The 22,291-nt window shown below is 43.3% G+C and overlaps 1 protein-coding gene across 1 annotated transcript in view; it reads left to right on the plus strand.

Annotated features, from left to right (window-relative positions):
• Window positions 1–12,045, plus strand: part of midn (midnolin) — a 28,158-nt gene extending 16,113 nt beyond the window's left edge. The window contains 3 exon segments of the mRNA XM_029500689.1: window positions 781–904; window positions 1,106–1,429; window positions 8,469–12,045. Of these exon segments, the coding sequence (XP_029356549.1) occupies window positions 781–904; window positions 1,106–1,429; window positions 8,469–8,731 (711 nt within the window). The 3' untranslated portion in view covers window positions 8,732–12,045.
• Window positions 12,046–22,291: the final 10,246 nt, after the last annotated feature.

The following is a 22,291-nucleotide window of genomic DNA, read 5'->3' on the forward strand; positions in this document are numbered from 1 at the left end:
GAAACTGAGAAACAGATTTAGTGAATCAGTTTTTGGTTTGTTTTGTTTTTTTTTCCAAACCTGCTGTTTTCAGTGATTTATCATTAACCTTTATAACCATTTATTTAACATGAGTCAACTCTAAGAACAGCTGCACACGTGTTCACAAAGACACTCGATCATCTCCACCAACCAATTTTGCTGTTTATACTTTGTCTACCTCTCCGAGCCCCAGCCTATGGAAAGAGAATAAGAACCAGATGTCACAGCTTCACAACAAGAAAAATAGAAGGACAGACCAGTTTAGTAGTGAGAAAATGGAAATGGCTATTCCTTATCAGGCTTTCACATGTGTGATGCATGCAAGCGCAGATGAACAGACAAAGACATAGACATGGGTTAGCATGGGTTTCACTTTCAAATGTCACTTACATGCTCCAAGTTAAAGGAAGCTAAGAGGCAAGGTTGCCACATTTGGTCCAACCACAGGTCTGTGGTAACAAGATATCCTGGTCGCTTTTGGCATTCAATTTGCAGATATCTCAGTTTTCCTGCCTCCTCCCGTTTCCTAAAACATTAGTCTCCACTGCATAGGTTACTTACATAGTGCAAATAGTTACAAGTGCCTGAAGGCCACTTATATAAATCTTGAAGGCATCCTTATTACACAGCTTATTTGATTTCCACACAGCACTGTATCAAAGTCATACGATGCACATGTTAATGCAGTATGGAATGTGAACATTTTCCCACACACCGATTGACTGTCTTTTTTTTATTTATTTATTTTTTTTTCTTCAGGCTAACTGCAGCACCAACAGCCCTAGCAGTGGCACCAGTCCCTCACCACGCTCCCGCAAACCTGGTGCCATCATTGAGAGCTTTGTCAACCATGCTCCCGGAGTCTTCTCAGGGACCTTTTCAGGTGAGGCGTCTCTGACCTGCCATTAAGATTTTTTGCTGCTTGAAGCTATTGCTCTTCACACAATAAGATACATGAAAGCCTCCTTAAAGAGGAATTGTGTGCTTCAAAAAAAAAAAAAAAAAAAAACTTATTCAGGAAATGAAAACAAAGCAATTAGACATATTTTGTAACCTTTGTCTTCTTCCTTGTTTCCCCTGTCAGGCACTTTGCACCCTAATTGCCAGGACAGCAATGGGCGTCCTAGGCGAGACATTGGCACCATCCTGCAGATTCTTAATGATCTCCTGAGTGCCACACGCCACTACCAGGGCATGCCCCCCTCCCTCACTCAGCTTCGCTACCAGACCCAGTGTGGTTCATCCGCTTCCCCATCACCATCCCCTCCTCCTTCGCCTCCAGTCACTGGCATGACGGGCCTCTCTGCCAAAGCTACCTCTGTGCCTGCCGGCAGCCCTAGCAGCCCTCCGTCATCTCTTCATCCGCTGGTGCAGTGCCAGAGCCAGATCCGCATGTGCAAACCCCCTGGTGAGTGACTCTACTCTAAACTCTCCCTCAGCTCATGCAAGCACAAACACACACACACACACAACATAATCACATGCAGACATGAAGTTGCTGTGCATCCCTTCAGGCTCTTGTCAAGCAGATGTTGTGGCAGTTTCCACAGCTTTGGAAGAGTCAGTGTGACTGCGCGAGAGTGTGCGTGTGTGTATGTGAGTCGGTCACTTTGCAGAGCTCTACTCTTCCTTTGCGACATGCTAAAGAATTCATTGTCATCTTTGCCTCTCTTTTTCTATTTTCATGGCACATCGTGGTTTGCTATCACTTCTGTTGATGTGATTTTTGCATCCTTGTCTTGCTGAGACACTTATCTTCATCTTTAAAATTCTGACAAAGCAAAAATAGAAAAGTCAGATTAAAGAACAAAAATAGTCATGTGCGTTTCTCTTGGGTTTTGTGGCAGAGGAGGAAGTGATGGGGGGGGGGGGTGTCTTGTAATGCATGCTTAGTAATGCAGTACAAACTTCTTCAGACCTGTTCAGCCAGGCTTCACTTGTCAGGCAGCGGGGTTGGCTTTGTTTTTCTGCACCAAGGATATAGGTTTACCCCTTCAAGCATGGGCTAGGTTATGTTTAGATTAGATTGGGCTTTGGGTGGTTTCATGTACTTTAAAGGATGGCTGCAGCTTGGGCATGTATGGGCTCAGGCTAGTTGGGGCTGGACAAACCTCGACATACCAGTGCCTAAGGGCTGGGTCGGTGCAGGTGCTTGAGTTCAGATGATACCATTCAGAGACTGGGTTTGGGTGTTTTCAAAACCTCCGTTTCCTTGAAGAGACACAGGATGTTGAGTTTCAGACAGATGTCCAGCACTGATAACATTCAGTCCATGTTGTAAGGTTAGACTGGCTCTGCTGAAAGAAACAGCATTGTCCTTCGTTGTCTCCTTATCTCCCACTGAGGAAATTGAGCCAGTCTTTGGTGAGCTCTTGGGCAGTTTTGTTGAATAGTGTAGTTGGGAGTTTCCTAGGGTACAGTGATTAATGTTTAATGTTTTCTTTTGTTCAAAAAAGCAAGAGCATACATTTCTATTGTCATACTTGTGAGCGTTGTGAGCTGAATTAGCAACTAAACACAAATTGAATAGGAATGTCCCGTATTCCCATGTCACCTTGTGCTCAGCCAACACTTGGAATAACAGGCTTACTTCCCAACTCAGGGAACACCTTCCCCTCACTGCCCCCACAAATACCCTCCTTGCTACACTTCCCCTGTTCCTACCGTAAACAAAATCGCTTTTCGTCTGTCCTCAACAGCACACAACACTGATTTCACCCATTTGCTGTCTAAAAGGGCCTTGTCTATGAAAGCCATCTCTCTCTCTCCTGCCTAATCACCCCCTCTCACCCCCAGACATCTCTTCCCATGTCTGTGTTGTGCATCAATACATTGTCTGTGTTCATTTGGCCTTTAAATAGACATGTTTATTCTGAATTTGTTCTGAAAGGAATTTGCTCTGTGAAGTAGTTAGAAGAGGAGGAGGATGCGGAAGAGGGAGGCTGTTAAAACCACAATACTAAGCCTCCATTCATCATACGGGTGTTTTATATCCTGTCCATCAGTCTACTAACTGCCCACTCACTGATTAACCACAAAAATGGCTGAAAGAATAGCCTGTTCCTGACTTTACTGCCCCTGTCCAACTTCCTGCTGACAATGTACACTTCCAAAAAGCGATGTGAATGGGTAACCTGCCCAACCAAGCACAGTTCAGCTCACAGAGTCACTGAATGCGCTGCTGTGTTTGTGTGGACAGAGGCTGTGTGCCTATTTGTGTCCTGTTCCACATGGTGTCCTAAAGAAGCTGATGAGTAAGCGCTCTCCGGCAGTCTTATCAGCCGACACCTGATGGAAGACTTACTGGACTTAACACCACGGCTTAACTCTGCTTCACAGAAACCTGCCCCCATTCAGCTACAGGAATAACCTGAGCTTCCCATCTGCCTGAATGTGTTTGTGCAGTCAAACTCAGGTTGAATCAGCCTCTTGAAAATGTCACATAGCTTGGCTGTCTCCTGAGAGCCTTTACCCTTTCCACTGCAAGTTCATGTGTGAGGGGGAGAAGACAAGCGTAAATAAAAAGCTTGAATATGCACACATGCATGGTCAAATACACACAAATGCACACACACACATGCACTCAGTTATAAATGCTTGGTTAAAGGCTTGGGTGAGTAGCTTGGTTTCATGGCCTTGCATTTCATCGCATTGCTGAGTGGGGGGATTTTTCAACCTAGGGCTTGTGTTGGGTTTGAACAGGAAGGCTTTGGGATGGCCTGGCAGGGTGATTGTTAGCTAAATTCCTTTACAGAGTAGGGTGGACCTCCCCGGCACCCCCCTTCCAGCCTTCTAGCCCCCCGCCCGGCCAAACCCATTGTGCAGGGGCCAGAGATGGGGGCTACATACAGGGCACCAGGCTGAGCCATTGTGGGGCAGATGAGGGGAGGGCTATGGGATTATAAGGCTGCCTTTTAGTCCCACTCCAGCTGCCTTAGTTCAACATGGGCCCACAGAAAGGGCCAAAACAGAGGCAAAGTTAGCTCTGAAAGCTTCTCCAGCACCCCCTTCCTCTCCTGTGTCTCTTCCACATCCATTCACCCCACCCCCCCTGCTCCTGTCCCTTTTTTCATTTGTCAGGTCATGTTAGCTTTGTGCTGGCTGGGACTGGGCAAGCCAAAGGAGGCGGGAGGGCAAGGGGAAAAAAGGAAGGGAGACACACAGAGAAAGATCCTACACATTTAACCTCCTCGAGCCGTGTATTGAAGCCCTTACCTGCTTGGCAGAGGCCTCGCACATTATCCTCCAGTAGGCCTTCCGCCTCACTCATCATTTTTGTGTGAAGCACATATACCAGGAACACAACAAATGCCCCAGCGATGCAACACAGCACCGAGCTATCTAGCAAAGCCAGTCAAGCACGTCAGGTGCCCTTTCATTGTTGACAAGGAGAGCAAGGGAGTGAAGGGAGGGAGGGAGAGAAAGAGAGAGAGAATGCAAATGAAGTCTAAAAGTCATTGAAGAGCTTGTGTCCCTGCAGGACTGTCAATGCCCTTTCAGTAGCTGTCAAATGCTCATATTCGCTCTGACGTGATTGGTTGCTTCAGGATGTATTCAGTAAGTTTTTTTGTTTGTTTTTTTTTTAGTGAGAGGGGGGGTCAGGTTTCCAAAATTTTCTTCCTCCAATGGTGACTGTTACATGCCCCCTCCCTTGCTGATAATCCTGCCGATAATTAGGGGATTGTAATAGTAACCTCCAGCCAGCCAATTAAAGAAATGTTTGGCAAAGTCTTCATGTTTAGCCATTATGCAGTGGCAGATTTAGAAAATTAATATTTGCATTATACTTTTGTTTACAGTTGGAATACACAAATAACTCCCGTCTTATCATGCATACAATATTTAAAAGCTGTAAGAAATGTTGTTTTGGTTTACAAAAGCTCACTGCTATTGCCACATCTCCAAGATTTTTTCAGCATCTATTGGCACAAAAATTTTGTCCTTTTTTCATTCAGACCTGGAATGGAGACAGAGGTTTCAGCAAATAAATAAATAAATAATAATATTGCTATATTTGATCCCCCCCCCTTCTCCTCTTCTTTCTTTCCCTCGTTCACTCCTCCTCCCTTTCCACCCCTCACTCTTTTCCCTGGTTCCCTGTATGCTGAGAAAACACAATGTTCTCTCTGCAAGATCACAAGACTTATCAAGGCAAACAAACAAACAACAGCACTAAGACAACTGCAAATGAAGGCCAATCTTTATACAATCAATAAAAGAAGAAGCTCCTTTAATCTCCCCCTGCGTCCTGCACACTGCAGCCCTCCTTCCTTTTCCCTCCATCGCCATCCTCAGCTTCTCCTCCTCCACCCACTCCTCCCACCCTTCCTCCCTCCATGAGCACTCCCTATCTCACTCCTTGCTGTGTTGCTGGGCTGAGCTCAAAGGCAAGGAAAACTGACTGACGTATCGATTATTCATAGATCGCCCCTTCCTCCTCTCCCTCTCTCTCTGTCTGTTTTGCTCTGGCTTTCTCTGCACTGCTCTGTGTGTTTACAGGGCTTGTGTCAAAGTCTTCAGAGAGGAGACTTTGGAGATGGAAAAATCTGCCGCTCTGGATTGAGTGTTGTTGTGACTGGCAGGCAGGGGAGTGGTTAAACAAGAGAAAAGGAAAAGAGACTGGCATTTCCTTCCTCTCTATGCCCTTGACCTGTCTTCGGTTTGATATCTTCCACTGGGTGCTTCTAAGAAAAGATCCATTGTTGCTTAATCATCTGTCTTCCTCTATGTCAGGCAGAGTTGTGTATGGTCATAATTTCTCGCTCTCTGTCTTCCATTCATTTTCTACGTCTATGTCTTACCCACTTCTCTATGGGTCCTCCAAGGTTATTGTACTCACGTCAAACCTGATAAACCCAACAGCCAGGATCTGGGCCAGCCTGTGTGTGTCTGAGAATGTGTATGTGTGTTTGTGCGTATGTTTGTGTATAGTTGGCCCTTCTTAGCCAGCCCTAATAATAGCCGTACTGTCATAAACATAGTCTGGAGATCCCTGCGGCCAGCTGTGTCCGGCCCAGTCACCCAGGGCTCCGGTAGTGACGCTGATGAATGATCCCACACACACATACACATAACACACACACCACTTTTGGTGTGGCTCCAAGCACATTCCCAGAGCTCTTGCCATGCCAAAGGCCAAAACGTCCTACAGCACCACCAAACTTCCTTTATGCTGTGTGTGTGTGTTTGTGTGTTTGTATGTTCGTGTGCATGCATTTATTCTTATATAACGCAGAGTCTTCGCAGTAAAGGCTGCTTTGTTGTAAAACTGGATCACGACTGAAGGACTACACTGATGAAATAAAGAAAGAATACAAGCTGAGAACCTTCAAAGACAAATTGTACCAGACCAAACAGATTTTTTTATGCAGGCATGTGTTGGCTTTGTGCCATTACATTGTTTACATCCATATTTCGACATAGCCGAGGGACAGTTTTGCTTTTGGCTAGTTAGACCTGGGGAATAAGGAGAAGAGGGAAGATTTGTGGGGAAACATAGCCATACGGCAACGTAAATGGAAGTCACATGGAGCTGAAGCAGTGGAACAATGGCTCTAATGTAGGATAACACCCCCCCCCCACCCCACCCTCCACGTTATACCCCTTGTTCTCTAGAGATGACATGCTGCCCTCACACAGCATCTGGATGCAGCAACATACATTTGTATCAGGACACAGCAGGAAGTGGAAAAACCGTGATCTGTGTTTGTGGCTGGCTCTACCATGAAGACGTATTCTTTTCTGCTAACTGCCAGTGTTCACATCCTTTCTGTTCTCACAAAGAAGCAAGCAAGGATGCTTGATGGCAATTTACTTCCTTAGTATGCGGTGCCAAACAGGGGTGAATATTTATAACGGGAGAAAAGGCTGTGCACTGCTCGATCCGATAAGCAAATGAAGGAAAGAGGTAAATTAAGCCCACACAGAGTCCGGAATTCATTCCGATGGGGGGAAGAGCAGAGGAGGGCACAATCGATTCAGAAAACAGCCACCTACAGCTGATCCTTTACCCTCCACCCTGTTCCTCTGTCCTTTTCCCTATCCCACCTCGCCCCTGGGGGAGGAATTCCTTAACCCTCACCGCCACCACCACAACAACCCCCCTCCTGCTTCCCCCTTCTTCACACTGCCCCACCTAGCTGTCTCTGGGGAGACATGGGGAGGCAAGGGCTATAGAAGAGCGAGGAGGAGGAGGAGGAGGAGGGGGAGGGGCCTCTGTGTGCATGATGGGGGGAATAGGGTGGGGGTCAATGAGCTGAGAGTAGGAAGCTACAGCCATAATAAAGGTGGTGGTGTGGGAGGGGGGGCAGAAGAAAAAACCCAATCTCTCTCTGTCTCTCTCTCTCTGCTTACAATTTCCATTCGCTTGCATTTTCTATTGAAAGCCAATAGCGTTGTCCTGGACCCGAGATGGATGGCTGCACTAGAGCTAAGGTTTAATCAATAGGTCTTTTTAATTTGCCATCGATCCACGTTAAAAGCTACTGCGGTTGTTGCTGCTGTTGCTGTGCGTGTTTATGTGTGCGCGCGTGCGCACCGCCTCATGCACGCCTGTATGCATTTGTGTGTGTTTGTATACGTGAGTTGCATATGTGTGCGCATTGTGTACGTGCTTTTGTGTGAATACATGAGGTATGTGAATGTGGGTTTAAGTGTCTGTGTGTGTATGTTTGTGTGTGTTGCGATGTGCTGTGTCGTGCAGCAGAAGCAGAGATGGCCACTGTGCTTCGGTTTATTGACTTTCTAACCCATTATTTAATTATTTAATTCCCAGACAGATACTAATGGAGCTGGCTAATAGATTGTGGTCGCTTTCTCTTCCTTCCAAACTCCTGAATATACGTACAAATGGAATTAGGCTCATCTCAGTCACTGTAGGAAAGCATTCACAGCCCGATGCAAGACCTCTCCCTCGAGACTGGATTCTCCTATAGTCACATCAACAGCTAGAAATGCACTTAGTCGTACACGCAGTCACCGAAGCATGTCATCTGCAATTATATGTGCCGATAGTATAGGCAGCTGACAGACAGCGTCATCTCTGGTCTGGTATTCGTGTGGCTTTGGCCTTGCTGTTAGTTCTCAAGGAGATTCAGGCAGAAGAAGGTCTCCCCACTCAGTGATAACGGGATGAAATAGCACTGAGGGGCTAATGATGCTCAGTGGGGGAGGTTAAGCACCAGATTGCAGTGTTACATTATATGCAATGTTTGTGTGTGTGTCTGTGTGTGTGTGTCAGAACCAAGGGAGTGATCCTTGCCTCTCTGGGCATTATCATCAAGGCTGTGGGGCTTTATCTTCTGCCTGCTACACACACTCGCTCACACACAAACACACACTGACATCCTCTCAAAGCTGCTTGTGTAAGTTCTGTTAACTGTATTAACAAGTCCTGTAGAAAAAAGAAATACCTTACTGATCACTCACCAGCCTTGTCCTTTTCCCAGGTGACCGTTTGCGTCAGACCGAGAACCGCGCAACACGCTGCAAGGTGGAGCGCCTGCAGCTGTTGATGCAGCAGAAGCGTCTGCGCAGGAAGGCTCGGAGGGACCAGCGCGCTCCTTACCAGTGGCTGCCCAACCGCAAGGCTGGACGCAGCAACAGCAACAGCAGCATGTCCAGCGAGGGCTCCCTGGACCTGGACTTTGATGATTCTGTGTGGAAACCCGACGTCAAAGCTGATCTGAAGTCTGAGTTCGTCATGGCCTGAGCCATCGTCTGATCCCTAATGCCAGGGCATAGATTCAAAGATGTGCACAGCATTGTGTGGGATTTACTGAAAGATACATTTTGAGGGAGTGGATTGGCAGGAAGTGGCATGTAACTTTGCAAAGAGGAAATCTAAGTTGTCCTTCTGAATGATCAAAAATAGGCTCCCTGCAGACTTTGTTCCCGTTCTGTCCCTCACAGTTGACCTTGTGAAAAACAGCAACAATAGCAACAGAACTTTTTTGTCATGCTTGGATTTGGACAGGCAACAACCGGACTTAAGAGTGTACAAGACTTTTTTAAGTTATGGTCACAGAGACCGTACCTGAACTTGAGCATAGCAGAATTCAGTGGGTGGTGGTGGTGGTGGTATTTTTGTTTAATTTTTTTTTTTCTTTAAGTTCACTCTGGACAGCAATGAAGACATCCACACTGGACTTATTAAGAAGACAGGAGCACCAGAGGCATCAGTGTTTCCTATTCACAAGAAAGGCAGAACTGCCGAACAATGGATTATTCCTACGGGCATTTTTATCGATCTCAAAACTCACCAACCTGAGTCCAGTTTTTACCTGTTACGGGGTGGTTAAACTTTTTCTTTTTTCCATTTTGAAACATATTATATTTTATAAACAAAAAATATGTAGCATTGTTCACAAAGCATTCAGGTTTTCATAAAACAGTTCAAAGTAGTTCATTTGCACATTTCCTTGATTTATAACAGCTGGTCAAAGTGTGCAAGGAGGAGGTGGGGCCTGAAATAGAATAAAAAATGAATATGGAAGTATTGATATCAACCTCAGTGGCATAGGGTATTGATAGGAATGATTAATGAATAAACAAAATGAATTAATATTAACAGAAAGTGCTTTAGAAGATTTTAAAATCTTAAAAATGTATATGGAAAAAAAAAATCTATTTTTATTTCTCTTCCTATCTGCTGTTTTCAAAAAACAGCAGCCCTCTGTGGCTTTAGTCAAGTCCTTGACTACCGACAGATAACATCCATTCAATCATCCATCAGCTCATTCATAAATTGTAGTTTAGCCACAACAAAAGATTGGGAAAGACGATTCTCATCCTGCCTGCCTCATGTCTTACAGACCTAGAGGGACGTGTTGAGGGCTTGTATTAGCTTGTGTACATAAATGTGACAATTGGCAAAAGGTTTATGAGAATGTGTGTATGTTTGACATTAGTGTAAATTGATTTAGGGGATCCCATGTTTTTGTCTGATTTGTCTTCTCCCAGTTGACCCCATCGTTTCTCCAAAACCACAAGGCTTTGCTGCAGCAATTGCTAACAGGCTCAAATGTCAAATTCCAAGTTGGTTCGCATTTCTGGGCCAAATTCGCTGTCTACTTTTACCTTAAGTTTTCATAACAGTGATTATTTTTTACTGGCCAAGAGGGAGAAGAGGTGGGATCTGTATCCAGCATCATTATCTAGTGCCTCCACCAGTACATCCATTGACATATCAGGTTAGGCCTTTCACAGTTTTGCTGCTACACATGGGGACGTCAAATGGAAAAAGAAAAAAAAAAAAAAAGCGGGAGGGGGAAAAGTGACTTTTCTTTGCATGCAGAAGTGTGAAATTACACTGATCTTTTGTATATTGATGGAAGAAAAAAAAAGAAACTGGTGCTGTAAGAATGAAGGTTAACAACATGCATGAATTTGTGAAGAAAATAAACAATGCTGCTTTCATTGGTTAGGTTTTTGTAAATTTTATTTTTCAATGTTAGAACAAACAGTGTCCTGCTAAAGTATTAACGACGCAAAACCAAAACAGATGAAGTTAAGTGTGGACTCGCGTGTTGCTCAGCACTGAACATTCCTGTTGTGTGACAATGAAGATGATGAGCAAAGAGCAACTGACTCTCTCTACTCTCTGCTCTCTACGCTGGTTTTACCCCCCCGGTGACTCTCAAGGACCCAGACAGCCAACAAACTGATAATCCACCCCCCGCCCCCTATTCCCTGCCCCCCCCCCCCAGCCTGAAAGCCGACTGAGGCTCATGTGGACATATTTTCACAGGGAACCAACAGGCCAGCGGATTTACAGTGCTGTCTGTCAAAACCTGCTAGAGAGAAGCATCTGTCTGGCGTCTGTTTCTTTATCTGTCTGTCTGTATGATCGATCGACCACCCTACCACAATTGCACTCCCAGAGATTGCAGTGAGAGATTACCTTCTTGGTGAACCTCATCTTTTTTTTAAGTGGCCTTACCTTTCACTAAAAAAATGAGACACTTGGGGACAATGGGTGTGGGAATGTTTTTGTTTGGGGTTGTTTTTTTTTTTGTTTTTTTTTTTTTCTCTCTCTCTCTCTCTTTTGGTTTTAAAACTTTGTGCGTATCGTTGTCAGACTTGTTGTCATCAAGGAACCATTTTTGTCACTGAGGACACTGGGCATCTGTTGTTTAGTGCTTTTAGCTGGTGGAGTCTCTATTATGTCAAGGCTTCTGTGCCTTAAAAATGTTGCCCTTGAGGTGTCGGTGTCAGATTTAAGCTTGTTTTTCATTGGTTGATACACGCAATTGTAGTATTCACAGCCATGAGAGTCGTAGAGTTTAGGGGTAAAGCTTGTTTGAGTGAATCAAATACTATTCAAAAGGTGGGTGTTGTTCCTCAAATACTGTCTTTGTCCCATTTCTTCATTGTATTGCCATGCTTGTTGGTCTCCGCTGTCCGAACCTCACATCCCTCTTGACTCAGTCCTCCCATCAACAAGCTGCAAAAGCTACAAATCTGTGAGACTTATTGTTAATCACAGTACTTAGACGGCAAGAAACAGCTCTAATTCAGAATAAGGTCCTCTAAGGACTCCAGACTACATGCACTTCCTGTTTCCTTGGATAAAACATTATTACAAAGGACAGTTTATCCCCTGCTCCTCCCAAATTTAATTTAATTTTTCTTTTTGTATATGTATGAACTATATTCTGTGTGTGCCTCACTTCTGTGTGAAAATCAAAAAGATGAAACAAAAACAAAAAAGATGACAAAAAGCATTACAGAGAGGGTAAAAAACAGTATGTTGGTGGAATTCTGATCACGTCATTTAAGTTGCCTGTTCTTTCTTGTAGCCAACTATTGAAAATAACAGGATTCAAGAATACAATTTACAATGTTCTAGCTCTAGACCGGTGTAGCACATGTGTGACTGTATTAATTTATGAAACCAAAATGGTAACTGTGAATTATGTATTTCTTTGTGCATTTTTTTTTTTTTAAGTGGGGGAGAAGGTTGCTGGGACACGGCAGCAGCTGATGTCCAAAAAAAAAAAAAAAAAAAAAAAAATGTTTTTGGTGGAATATAATGGAAACAACAATATGTTTTCGAAAAAGAGAAAAGGAAAAAAAATGAAAAAAATGAAAAGGAAAAAACGAAAAAAATCTATGAATATATTTTTTTTCTTAAGCAATACATTTCAGTGTGACTTGTGATAGAACATTTTTCTTTTTTTAGGTAATAAATAAAAAACAAAATGAGTACATCAGCTTGTCTCCATGAGTATTCATTACCAACGCGTTCAATGGCACTGAGTAGAAGCTCAGTTCAGTGTAATATTTCATATGAGAATCCATTTCATGAGGGAACATTATTCGAGATGGATATGAAAAAGTGCCTTGAAATTTCATTGATGAATTATTGCATTTCTTTTTATCAAAAGTTTATGGAGTTAATGACGAGACTGAACCATTTCAGCTGGCTGCGGGTGGGTGGAGACGGATCAAACACTGAACCATGTTTCCTGAAGTTCAGGTCCAGTTCTCAAAGCAATTACAAAAGTTTTGACTTTTCGGCTAACCTGTGAGATGCTGCTGAAGAGGCCCAGAGACGAGGGGTTTGTGTATGTGTGTGCGTGGGTGGAGGAGGAGGGCAGGCGGTTCACTGAGAGCCAACAGAAATGTTCTCCACATCTGTGAGAGCAGCCCCGGCTCAAGATGAGACAGAATGTGAAAGTGGAGTGACAGATTGGAGAGGGGAGAAAGAGCGGCGCCTCATGTGAAGCCCGCTTCCTGACATGCATTTACAGCAAAAGTTGTTTTGAAGCAGCACTTGTAGCTCCCTGCTCTTGTTTTCAGCAAGGCAGAGAACAGAGCCTGACTTGGAGCATCAAGAAATAGCTGAAAGAGGATTGAACATGAAAGCACAAAGCCACTGTATGTCAAAGCATTCCTCAGTCAGAAACACGGCACTGAGAGACGGGAGAAGACGCAACACAGCATGACAGACATCTGCTTCTGTGCTTCAGTTTGGAGTTGCTATAGTGATTGTTTGCCTGATAATGAGTAAAATGATGCTTGTTTAAAAATAGGACTGACTCGTACACAGGAAAATTATACATCTCTCAATATGGCAATAATGATCCAACTTTAGCTAAAAGCCTGGGGTGAGTTCACCACCTGATATTTGCCACAGTAACTCAGGACTGAAAAGCCGCGTGTTCCAGGTGCCTGAAAATGGCCTGATCCTGTTGTACATTCTGTTCATTGGTGTTCTCTACTTAAGCAAACATTTGTCCTTCTGTCGGTGAAAGCAGGGCCAGCAAAGTTTGATAAGAGCGAAAGCTGATGAAAAGCGTGCAAATATATTGATTTGCTCATCAATAGCCCACAGTCATGTATGGAACCGCAAGGAAATATAGTGGGAATGATGGAATGAGTGATGGAAGTTATTTCCTGTTGTATTCTGCTCACCTGAACTAACATCAGGACTCTTCCCCTCACCTGCTGCACTCAGCTGGTCCTGATCACCAATCGGCCTCTCCTGCTCACTCACTCCATGCTAGGTTGTCGTTAGTCCTCATGTGAGACTTTCCCCCGTCCCTGACTATGCCAGTCTCTGCCCTGAAAAACTGACCATGCTTCTGATCCTCACCTGTTCTCTGTTCCCTGACAGCCTGGTTCCCCTCCCCGGAGCGCCCAGCCCGTCTGGAGCCTCGCAGTCAGCACCTGCAACAGGTGAGTGGCAGCTTGTCTGTTTCCATCGCAGTGAAGTGGACCTCAACCCTTTTTAAGGTGAATGTAATACCTGTCACTTGGTTTAGTGTTTGATAGCAGCTTAGGTCCAAAGCAATGGCAGTCGTGTTTAACACTGAAAGCTCTGTTAGCATCCAGACAGATGTATCTGGATCTGAATCTAGTATCTGAATCTTAATGCTGAGGTTATTCAAATCTGAAAAGAAAGAAAGAAAGCAAGCAAACGAACACATTGCTTCAGGTCTTCTCCAGAAACTGGACCGGTCTTGTTTCATCAGGATAATCAAGCGTAAACTGTTGAAAACGAAAATATTCCAGTTCTCAAGAGAACCTGATGAAAATTCTTTCATGTTGGAAGATGTTAAGTAAATGATTCGATGCAAGACATTTAGTAGACAATATAGGAGCTGAGTGATTCTGAGAGATGGCAGTAATGCAGCTCCTTAGATGCCAGGCACCATTAAACATCAGCAAAGAAGATAACTGCCTGCAATAGACTTCACATTACAATATTTACAAGATGAATACTCTTATGAACAAGCCTTTAAGGCTTTTGATCTGTGAACAATTACAACTACAGGAACATAAACACTTGATGAATATAAAGACCGCTCGGATTTCAAGAATGCTTCAAAGGTAAGGAGGCATCACATTTCTCTGCCATGTAAGTTGATCATGTCGGTCAATCTGAATTCATTTTTAAGTGGTTGCCAACCAGGAGTTGGTTTCGAGAATCCTAAGTCTTGTTTCTTTTTTTTTTTTTTTTTCCCCTGCTCTCTGTTTAAACTTCATGGAAAAGCAAGATTTATTTGACAGAGTATCAAAAGTTGAGTGAGGACCACTCCGGTCACACTTTCTCTGAAAGATAACAGCTGAGAGAGAACCAGATGCTTCACCTCTTTCTGTCACCCTGTTCTGTTTTGGTTGTTTTCTTTGTTTTTTGTTTTTTAACCAGCGATAATTATGGCCAACAGATTTGGACTGAATTTTATTCTTTCAAAGTTTAATGAGGAACACAACTTTTTGATTCCAGTTATGTGATAGTTGCATTTTGTGGGACATTTTGCAACCCCACCAGTTAGTCACTGTTTCACTTTTACTGATATTCCTGATATCAGCTTATATGCCACAGTGTTTGTGCCTGGATTTGTGCTCTTCACCGCAGCAGGCCTCCTTGTGTGTTTGTGAAATGTGGTCAGACACTGCATTCAATATCAGTTTACAGACAAAAAACCTAAACCTCAAATCCAAATATGACATGAGATGTGTGATGGGATTTGAACTTCAGTGACAACTGAGCTCTCTGACTCAGAGGAATCTTATATCTGGTTTTGGAGCCACAGATTTTTTTTTTTTATTTTTATTTTATTTATTTATTCTTTTTTTTGGGGGGGGGTGGGGGGGGGGATTTACTCACAATAGGTACAGAATACTAATCTTTATATTTTTGATTTCTTTTTTTTTTTTTCATGCATTTTAAACTATGGTAGCAAACATAATGCCAGGATGCTACTTTGAGAGTCTCTCACGCTCACACACAAAAAAAAAAAAACATATTCACAACGAATATTACAGGTTGACTAAACAGACTTGTGTTGGTCTGATTCTGCTCTTTGACTGCTCGCTGTTTTCAACGTTGCATCTTATTGGGGACAACACAGGCACGAAGCGAAGCAGGGCGCTTCTAAATTTTCATGGCTTCCACTCATAGTGCAACTATCAAGAGCCTTTTCTGAGAAGTCACAGCCTATTTTTGACTCTTTATGACTGTCAGTCTCAGCCTCCATACTTATCTACTGCTTTCTGCAAGCTTGCTGTATGTTGTAGATGTAACTGACTTGAGAGACTTAAAAGAACAGAGAAAAAGAGAGGAGAGAGAGAGACCGAGAGAGAGACAGACAGAGAAAGAGGAGGTGAGAGAAAAAGACTCAGCTGCTACCGCAAACTGAAACCCTGTGGCTCTGGGATTGAGAGGAGTTCCGCAGAGTTGGGGTTTCACAAGTCGTTGTATGATCTGAGATAAGAGAGACTCAGCTGTATCCTGCCTTCACTTAAAAAAACAAAAAAACACACACACACACAAACACACACGAGTGTAACGGAAAATATTCCAGGATGTCACACTGCACGAACGTGAATATCATATACCCCGCTCACATAATGAAAGTTCAAGGCATATATGTGTACTCGCGCTTGTGTGCCTGGGAAAGTTCAGCCTGCGTGCTGTGAATGCAGTTTCGAAACCACTGAAGATGGAGGTATTTTTTTCAGATTAGAATAAAATTGATGCACTTACTGTAATCTAAAAAAAGGTATTTCACTGTATATTTGAGAATGGGTCTTGCAGAGACGGATAACCTTTTTAAAGGAATTCCCTCTTTCACTTTTGAGATGTGAGAGTTTTCAAGAAATTATTTGCCAGTTTGGGAAATACCTTTTTATTTGCCTTTCTGCTGAGGATTGAATGGAAGATTGGTACCACTCTCTAAAGATAAAGGCCACCACTGCCTGCCTAGTTCACCGAGTACTGTGGGATCTCATTTATTTAAAACCTAAATAAGGATGGTCCTACCTGCCAGTGCCGGATTCCCTTGAACTCCAGGATAATCCAAAGGTGGCCTGAGACTTCTGTGCATACGAGTTTGGGTCATGCGTATGCTCGCTCACCTGTCACTCAAAGTGACTCAGCCTCAGCAACGGTTGATTAAATGAAAGCAGGCGAATAATGTGAATCAATTACTCCCCTCTATGGGTGGCTTGAAAAATGAAGGAAATTGGCCATCTAGAACAATTCCACTTTTTGTACCAGACTGTAAACATGTTTGTTCTAGCAGTAAAGTCAAGCATTTTAACACATCTGTGGGTATTGACATGCTTTAGGAGCCAGTTTCAACACATTCAGCCTTTGAGGTTGTTGCTCTGTAAAAACTAAGATTGCTGTTGGCAGTAGGCTAGTTTCACAGCTACATTTACACCCTTATTTTAGAGGGCTAAAATTACTTTATTTACTTTTAAAATTTGCAGTTACTCAAAACCTTCCTTTCCTTTTTATAATTAAGTTTTCATGCATTTTGCTCTCCTGTTCAAGTAGATGCTTCTACCATTTAACGGTTAGATGACAAACGAGCCCTTCTCTGTGATGAAAGCCCCATCTGCACAAGAGAGTAATGAAGTGCACAGTGAAGATGCATTTTCTTCAGGTCAGGACATCAACGTCGGAGCACGGCCTTCCAGTCTCTTCCTCTGCAGGACCCAAGGCTGCTCGTACGGTCAGCAGGGACCTTGTTGTCTTTTGTCTGTTCTTGTTTGTTCCCAGCACAGTTGAAAGAGAAGAATGGCTTTCTATTTGAAACATTACCTGATGGATATTTATGCAGCTGTGAGACTGTGAACAGAACCTTTGATATCTTTTTCAGGCTCCGCGCGCACACACACACACACACACACACACACACAGCTCCTCTGTTGAACCCTTCACAAGCCATCACTGGGTCATTGGTGGACAAGTGAACGCACACATGCACATATTACACTGGAAAGTGTTCAGCTGTCTATCCCCATCAGCGTGACGCGGACTATGCTGCCTCACCTTGTGACCCCAAAGGGGCAGCGACCGAGGGGTCATGGTTAAAATAAACCCTGGAGACTCGGTAAACAGGATGTGTACACCCGCCTGGACATATGGCACTCACTAATCAAACGCCACTGAGATGGAAAAAAAACAAGTGGAAATCAACTCCGTGGGAGCTACACATGCACAGAGTTAGTACAAACCTGCTGAACTGTAGAACTAAATGGATCAAGCTGCTTAGCAACAAGAAGAAAGATTTCTTTTATTAAATGTATTCAAATTTATTTTAAGACTGAGACAAATAGCTCTGAGAGGGAATTATAAATGTCAAAGTATTACATACAGAGACTTCCCATGATACACAGATGATGAGGTAGGTCAAACGGATCTGTTGATTTCTTATCAAAGTATTAAACATATTCCTTCCAGTCATGTTTGGAGGATATCTATCTTTTTTAGTAATACATTTAAGGATACACACCACATTAGCACCTCAAACAAGTGTGTGCAAATCTTAAACTCAGTTGTTTTCAGTCCCGGAGGCTGGCAGACAGACATATGTTAAGTGTAGCAAGTGTTGTCGATGGAAACATTAGGGCTACATTTAAAATAAAAAATAAATAAATAAATAAAAAAACTAAAAAATATCAGTGTTAAGCAACAGCTAACTTTTTTTCACATCTGGCCCTAACCCATGTCTTACTTAGTGTTGTAGATTCAGTTTGTCATTGTGTTCATGCTGGCTGATTTCTTGTTAGGAAGTGGGAGTTGCACCATCTAACCAGCAACTAGCAATGTATTGCTCCTGTTGATAAAAGTTGTGGTAATGCTTTCAACAAGCAGGCTAGCTTACATTTTCGGCAACATTCATTCATTTTACAAGTCTGTTATTTTTCCAACCCTCAGCTTTGGTCACAAGCTCTGGTTAGTGACCAAGCAATGAGCTCACAGATACAAGCAGCCAAAATGGGATTTGTCTGCAGGCTGGCAGGGATCTGCCTTAGTCAAGTCAAGCCTAATTAACTTTACTTGTCAGTTCTGCTATATGTTCAAGTCATACAGAGAATTGTAATTTTTTCCACTTCAGCCCGGCCAGTAGACTGTATGAACAGCTACAAACAATATTAACTTACTTATAAATTGTTAAAGAGTATAGAGAAGGTGTTTTTAGTGCAAATGGATAAGTGGCAGATAGGGTGAACTGGGAAAGACACCTCAGGGGGACCTCAGTGGACCCGGAGCCTACTGGAGGGCTTACATACCCCATTTAGCCCGGTAACACCTTGGGGTCCCTCAGGAGGGGCTGGAGATGTCTACAACTCCTTGTCCTGGTTAAACAGAAGAAAATGGATGGAAGGATACATCTTTCTTTCAGATGTGGCTGGTTTAATCCTCATTGTTAACCCTTTATCGTCCATATATGGTACCTTCCACGTTAAAGGGTTCACTCTGCTTTCTAAGCTCTCATTGGTCAACTGTTTCTCCAGCCAGGGAAAGCAGTCATCAACCCAGACATCTGGTACCAGGCAAGTAGCTCCAAGCTCAAGTTTCAAAGTTCATTCTTGACCATGGCCATTGACGAAGCATTGACATCTGAGGGTCCGTTTAGCATCTGTTATAAAGCTTCTGATGTTTTCACAAACTGGTGCAAATTGCCTAGTTACAACGCTTCAAATGTGGACTTTTTGACCACTCTTAGCTTTTGATAAATGAATTCCCAGATGATTATTATACACATTCAGGAGGATTCATGTGGTATGAAAGATCACATGATGAAATCTCCAGATGAGCTGAAATTTTGATTACTTTGTCAATATTTGTGCTTTTTGTGACATCGAGCTTTATTTTGGTCTGTCAGTATTTCAGTACAATTACACAGCAGGTTACTCTTGTTCTCAGAAAAATGTGGATGACTTCACCTTTTGTGATCTGCAGTTGTACAATTGAACATTTCGCTTCATAGTTTCCTTTTGTGGCTGTCTCGGTGTGTCGACATCCGCACACTGTGTGTGCGAGGGTTGCTGTTACTTACAGATTTAGCACTTGGGAGGTTTCTGACAACTGTCATATGTCAAATGCTCTTTTTGTTGGTGTCCTCCATCTGTCTCTGTGTCTTCTGAGAAAAAGATCAGGTACCTTTCTGCAGTTGCTCCAGTGACCTTTAGCAGCTGTGGGGGTGAAGCTGGCTGAGCTTCCCTTACCTCATTCTTGCTGTCTTGTTCGCTCAGACCTTTTTTTTTTTTTTTTTTTTTTTTTAAACAGAGCTGTCACACCACTAATTCACAAACTTTGGCATTTTCTTTTGTTTGTTTTTAGAAGTTTGCATGGCAGATTTTAACTTCAATGGCCTTGAAGTTGCACCCTAAGAAGTGCTCTTTGCAGCGACAACACACACATTCTTCCCTTCCAAGCTTTTGTTAGTCCATGCTGTGTATTTCAGCACAAACCTGGTCTGGGTGTGTGCTTAACTTGTAGTTGATACTTGTTGCCTAATTATTCTCGTGTCAAAGTTAATTTTGAGAGGTGTATTGTTGTTGCTCTACTCCGACCATGCTTCCTGTACAAACGATGTGACTTCTTGTGCTAAGCACTCAATGAAAAGGCCAGGCCAGCAGTTTGGATGTCCTCCAAACAGGTATTTGTGGCAGCCAGAGCTGGCAGGCCATGAGGGCAGAAAGAGGGGGGAGGAAGAAGCAGTCAGGGAGTGAAGCAAAATGGGAGCGAGGCAAATGGATGTGCATTTCTGCAGCTTCCTCCCTGTCATGCACACTCACCACCTCAATTCCTCTTGCCCCACTTATTGGGCCACCCTTCCACCCATCCACCCTTGGCCCCCATTAGTGAACGCTGCGCTATAGGAGTTATGGAATGCCTTTACAGTGTGTGGAAACAGCTGAGGTCATGGATACAGACAGAGCGTATGCAGCCCTGTGCTCTGAATGTAAATGAGTTGGCCTTTCTCCAACCCAGAGCTGAACTGAGCTGTGTGTGATCTTGTCTGCTCCTCCCTCTGAGATGGAGGGGAAAGAAGGGATCCTGCTAATCAACCCATAGTATTAAGGACGCTACAGAGGCTGTAGAAATGCACAGAGGTCCTCCTTTCCTGAACGAGAAACAAGGACAGCTTTTTTTTTTTTTTTTTTTGGGAGGGGGTGGGGGTTGGTGTGGTTTGCAGAACACATAACAAGGAAACACAGCTTATATCTGTGGGTTTAACATAGTTTCCACTGAGAAAAAGGTGATTTTTCAAACCTCCTCCTCAGAGAAATGAACTCAGCTACAAAAGGTACGGAAAAATGGTAAGAGAAGCTCTGAAAAGCCAGGTTTGTTGGCCCTGATCTTGTTAGCAACAAGAAAATAGATTGCTCTCATGCTGTGTAGAGCTGTAGCCCCGGCATAGTTTACTTTTAGATCACATAACAGACCTAAACTGCTTTATATATTATCCCTTGTTCCACAGTCCCTTGAAATCCAATGTCAAGTAGAATACACATTTACATTCCATTTAACTGTAAGTGGAGATAATTGTTTGCAAATGGGTGCAGTTTTGTATTCCCGATAAGGGGCATGGCACAAGGCTGTGTTTTTGTCTAAGTAGTGTGCATGTGTGTGTGTGTGTGTGTGTGGATACCGTTAATGGTGTGTGTTTGACTCTGGGGGAAGCCCTGTGCCCATTGTTCATAAAACCCCATATATGGTAATGTAAACACAGCGCTTCGTAATTCCTCTGGAGCGTGCACACAAAAATGAATGAACACAGGAAGACCCACCGCGGCAGGAAGTGGCAGCTGCTGCCATGGTAACAAACTGAAACCTAAAGCAGCGAGGGAGAGCGACTCGCCTTTCTCACTGTCTTGACGTCACTTCTAGTACACTATAACTGAAAGGCAGCAGCTGCAGAGCACACACGCAGACATATTAAAAAAAAAAAGAGAGAGAGAAATGCAGGGAACTTTTAACTGCTTACAGAAAAATGACAAATGCTTTGCCAGCATTGCCCTTTCAAAACAGTTATTGGGCTGCAAAACCCCCGAATGTTCATTATCAAGGACAAGCAGAGTTACTGGCTTTAACAATAAAAATGAATCTGCAACCCTTCTCTGTATTAATGGCAAAATTTCAGGATGGCTGATTTTTAAAGTCGTACCACTGTCATGCCGACAGCTTTGCGGTATATACAACAAGTGGATGTTTACTGTTTACACAACCACTGGTTTAGTAAATCTGTGACTCTCAGTTTGGCAGGAAATTCATACCAGCAGGATGTTACCAAATACGAAAGGGAGAAAGTGGAAGCAATCAGATAATTTTGTAAAATTACTTTGCGTGGATTCGGAGGATGAAATACTGCAGAACAAAGCAATTACCACCACCAGCTGGAAGGATGATGAACACAGAGGAAAAACTGGGAATCAAAGGACGGCTGCATCCATTAGGGATGGCACACCGAAAAAAAAAAAAAAAAAAAAAGCCCAACATGCTGTTAGATTTTAGGTCACTGCTCAAATTGAAGTATGTGATGGCACTTTCTGCCTTAAGGGCTGAAACATTTAACTCTGTGCCAGAAAGCATGTTTTTGAAATTATTCTAGCAGCAACTGGAAAAAAAAGGATCCATTCTTGCTGGAGCCAAGTACATTTAGGTTTTTGTTTTTTTTTTTACTGTCTCATTTAGGTTGAATGGTATTATAATCCGAACATTCAACAAAGACATCCGCTTCCTCAAGTCAAGTGTCCCAGACCAAGAAAACTGCTCCCTGACCTGACTTGCAGTTCTCTCACCATTCTCCCCCTTGCTGCCTAATTAAAAACTCTCCATCCACACAGATGTTTCCAGCTCTGTCTCCAGATCAGTCCTGCTCTCATTAGCTGCGGTCTTATTCTTTGTAATTAGCTGTTGCTTCTTAATGCTCCTGCTGTATATCAGAATTGAGGTTTAAAGAAAGGTGGGGGTCACATTTCCTTTGCCCCTAAAGGCTAAATCCATGGACAACAAACCTTT

The sequence above is a fragment of the Echeneis naucrates genome, chromosome 4 (genome assembly GCF_900963305.1).
Source record: "Echeneis naucrates chromosome 4, fEcheNa1.1, whole genome shotgun sequence".
Taxonomy (NCBI): Eukaryota; Metazoa; Chordata; class Actinopteri; order Carangiformes; family Echeneidae; genus Echeneis; species Echeneis naucrates.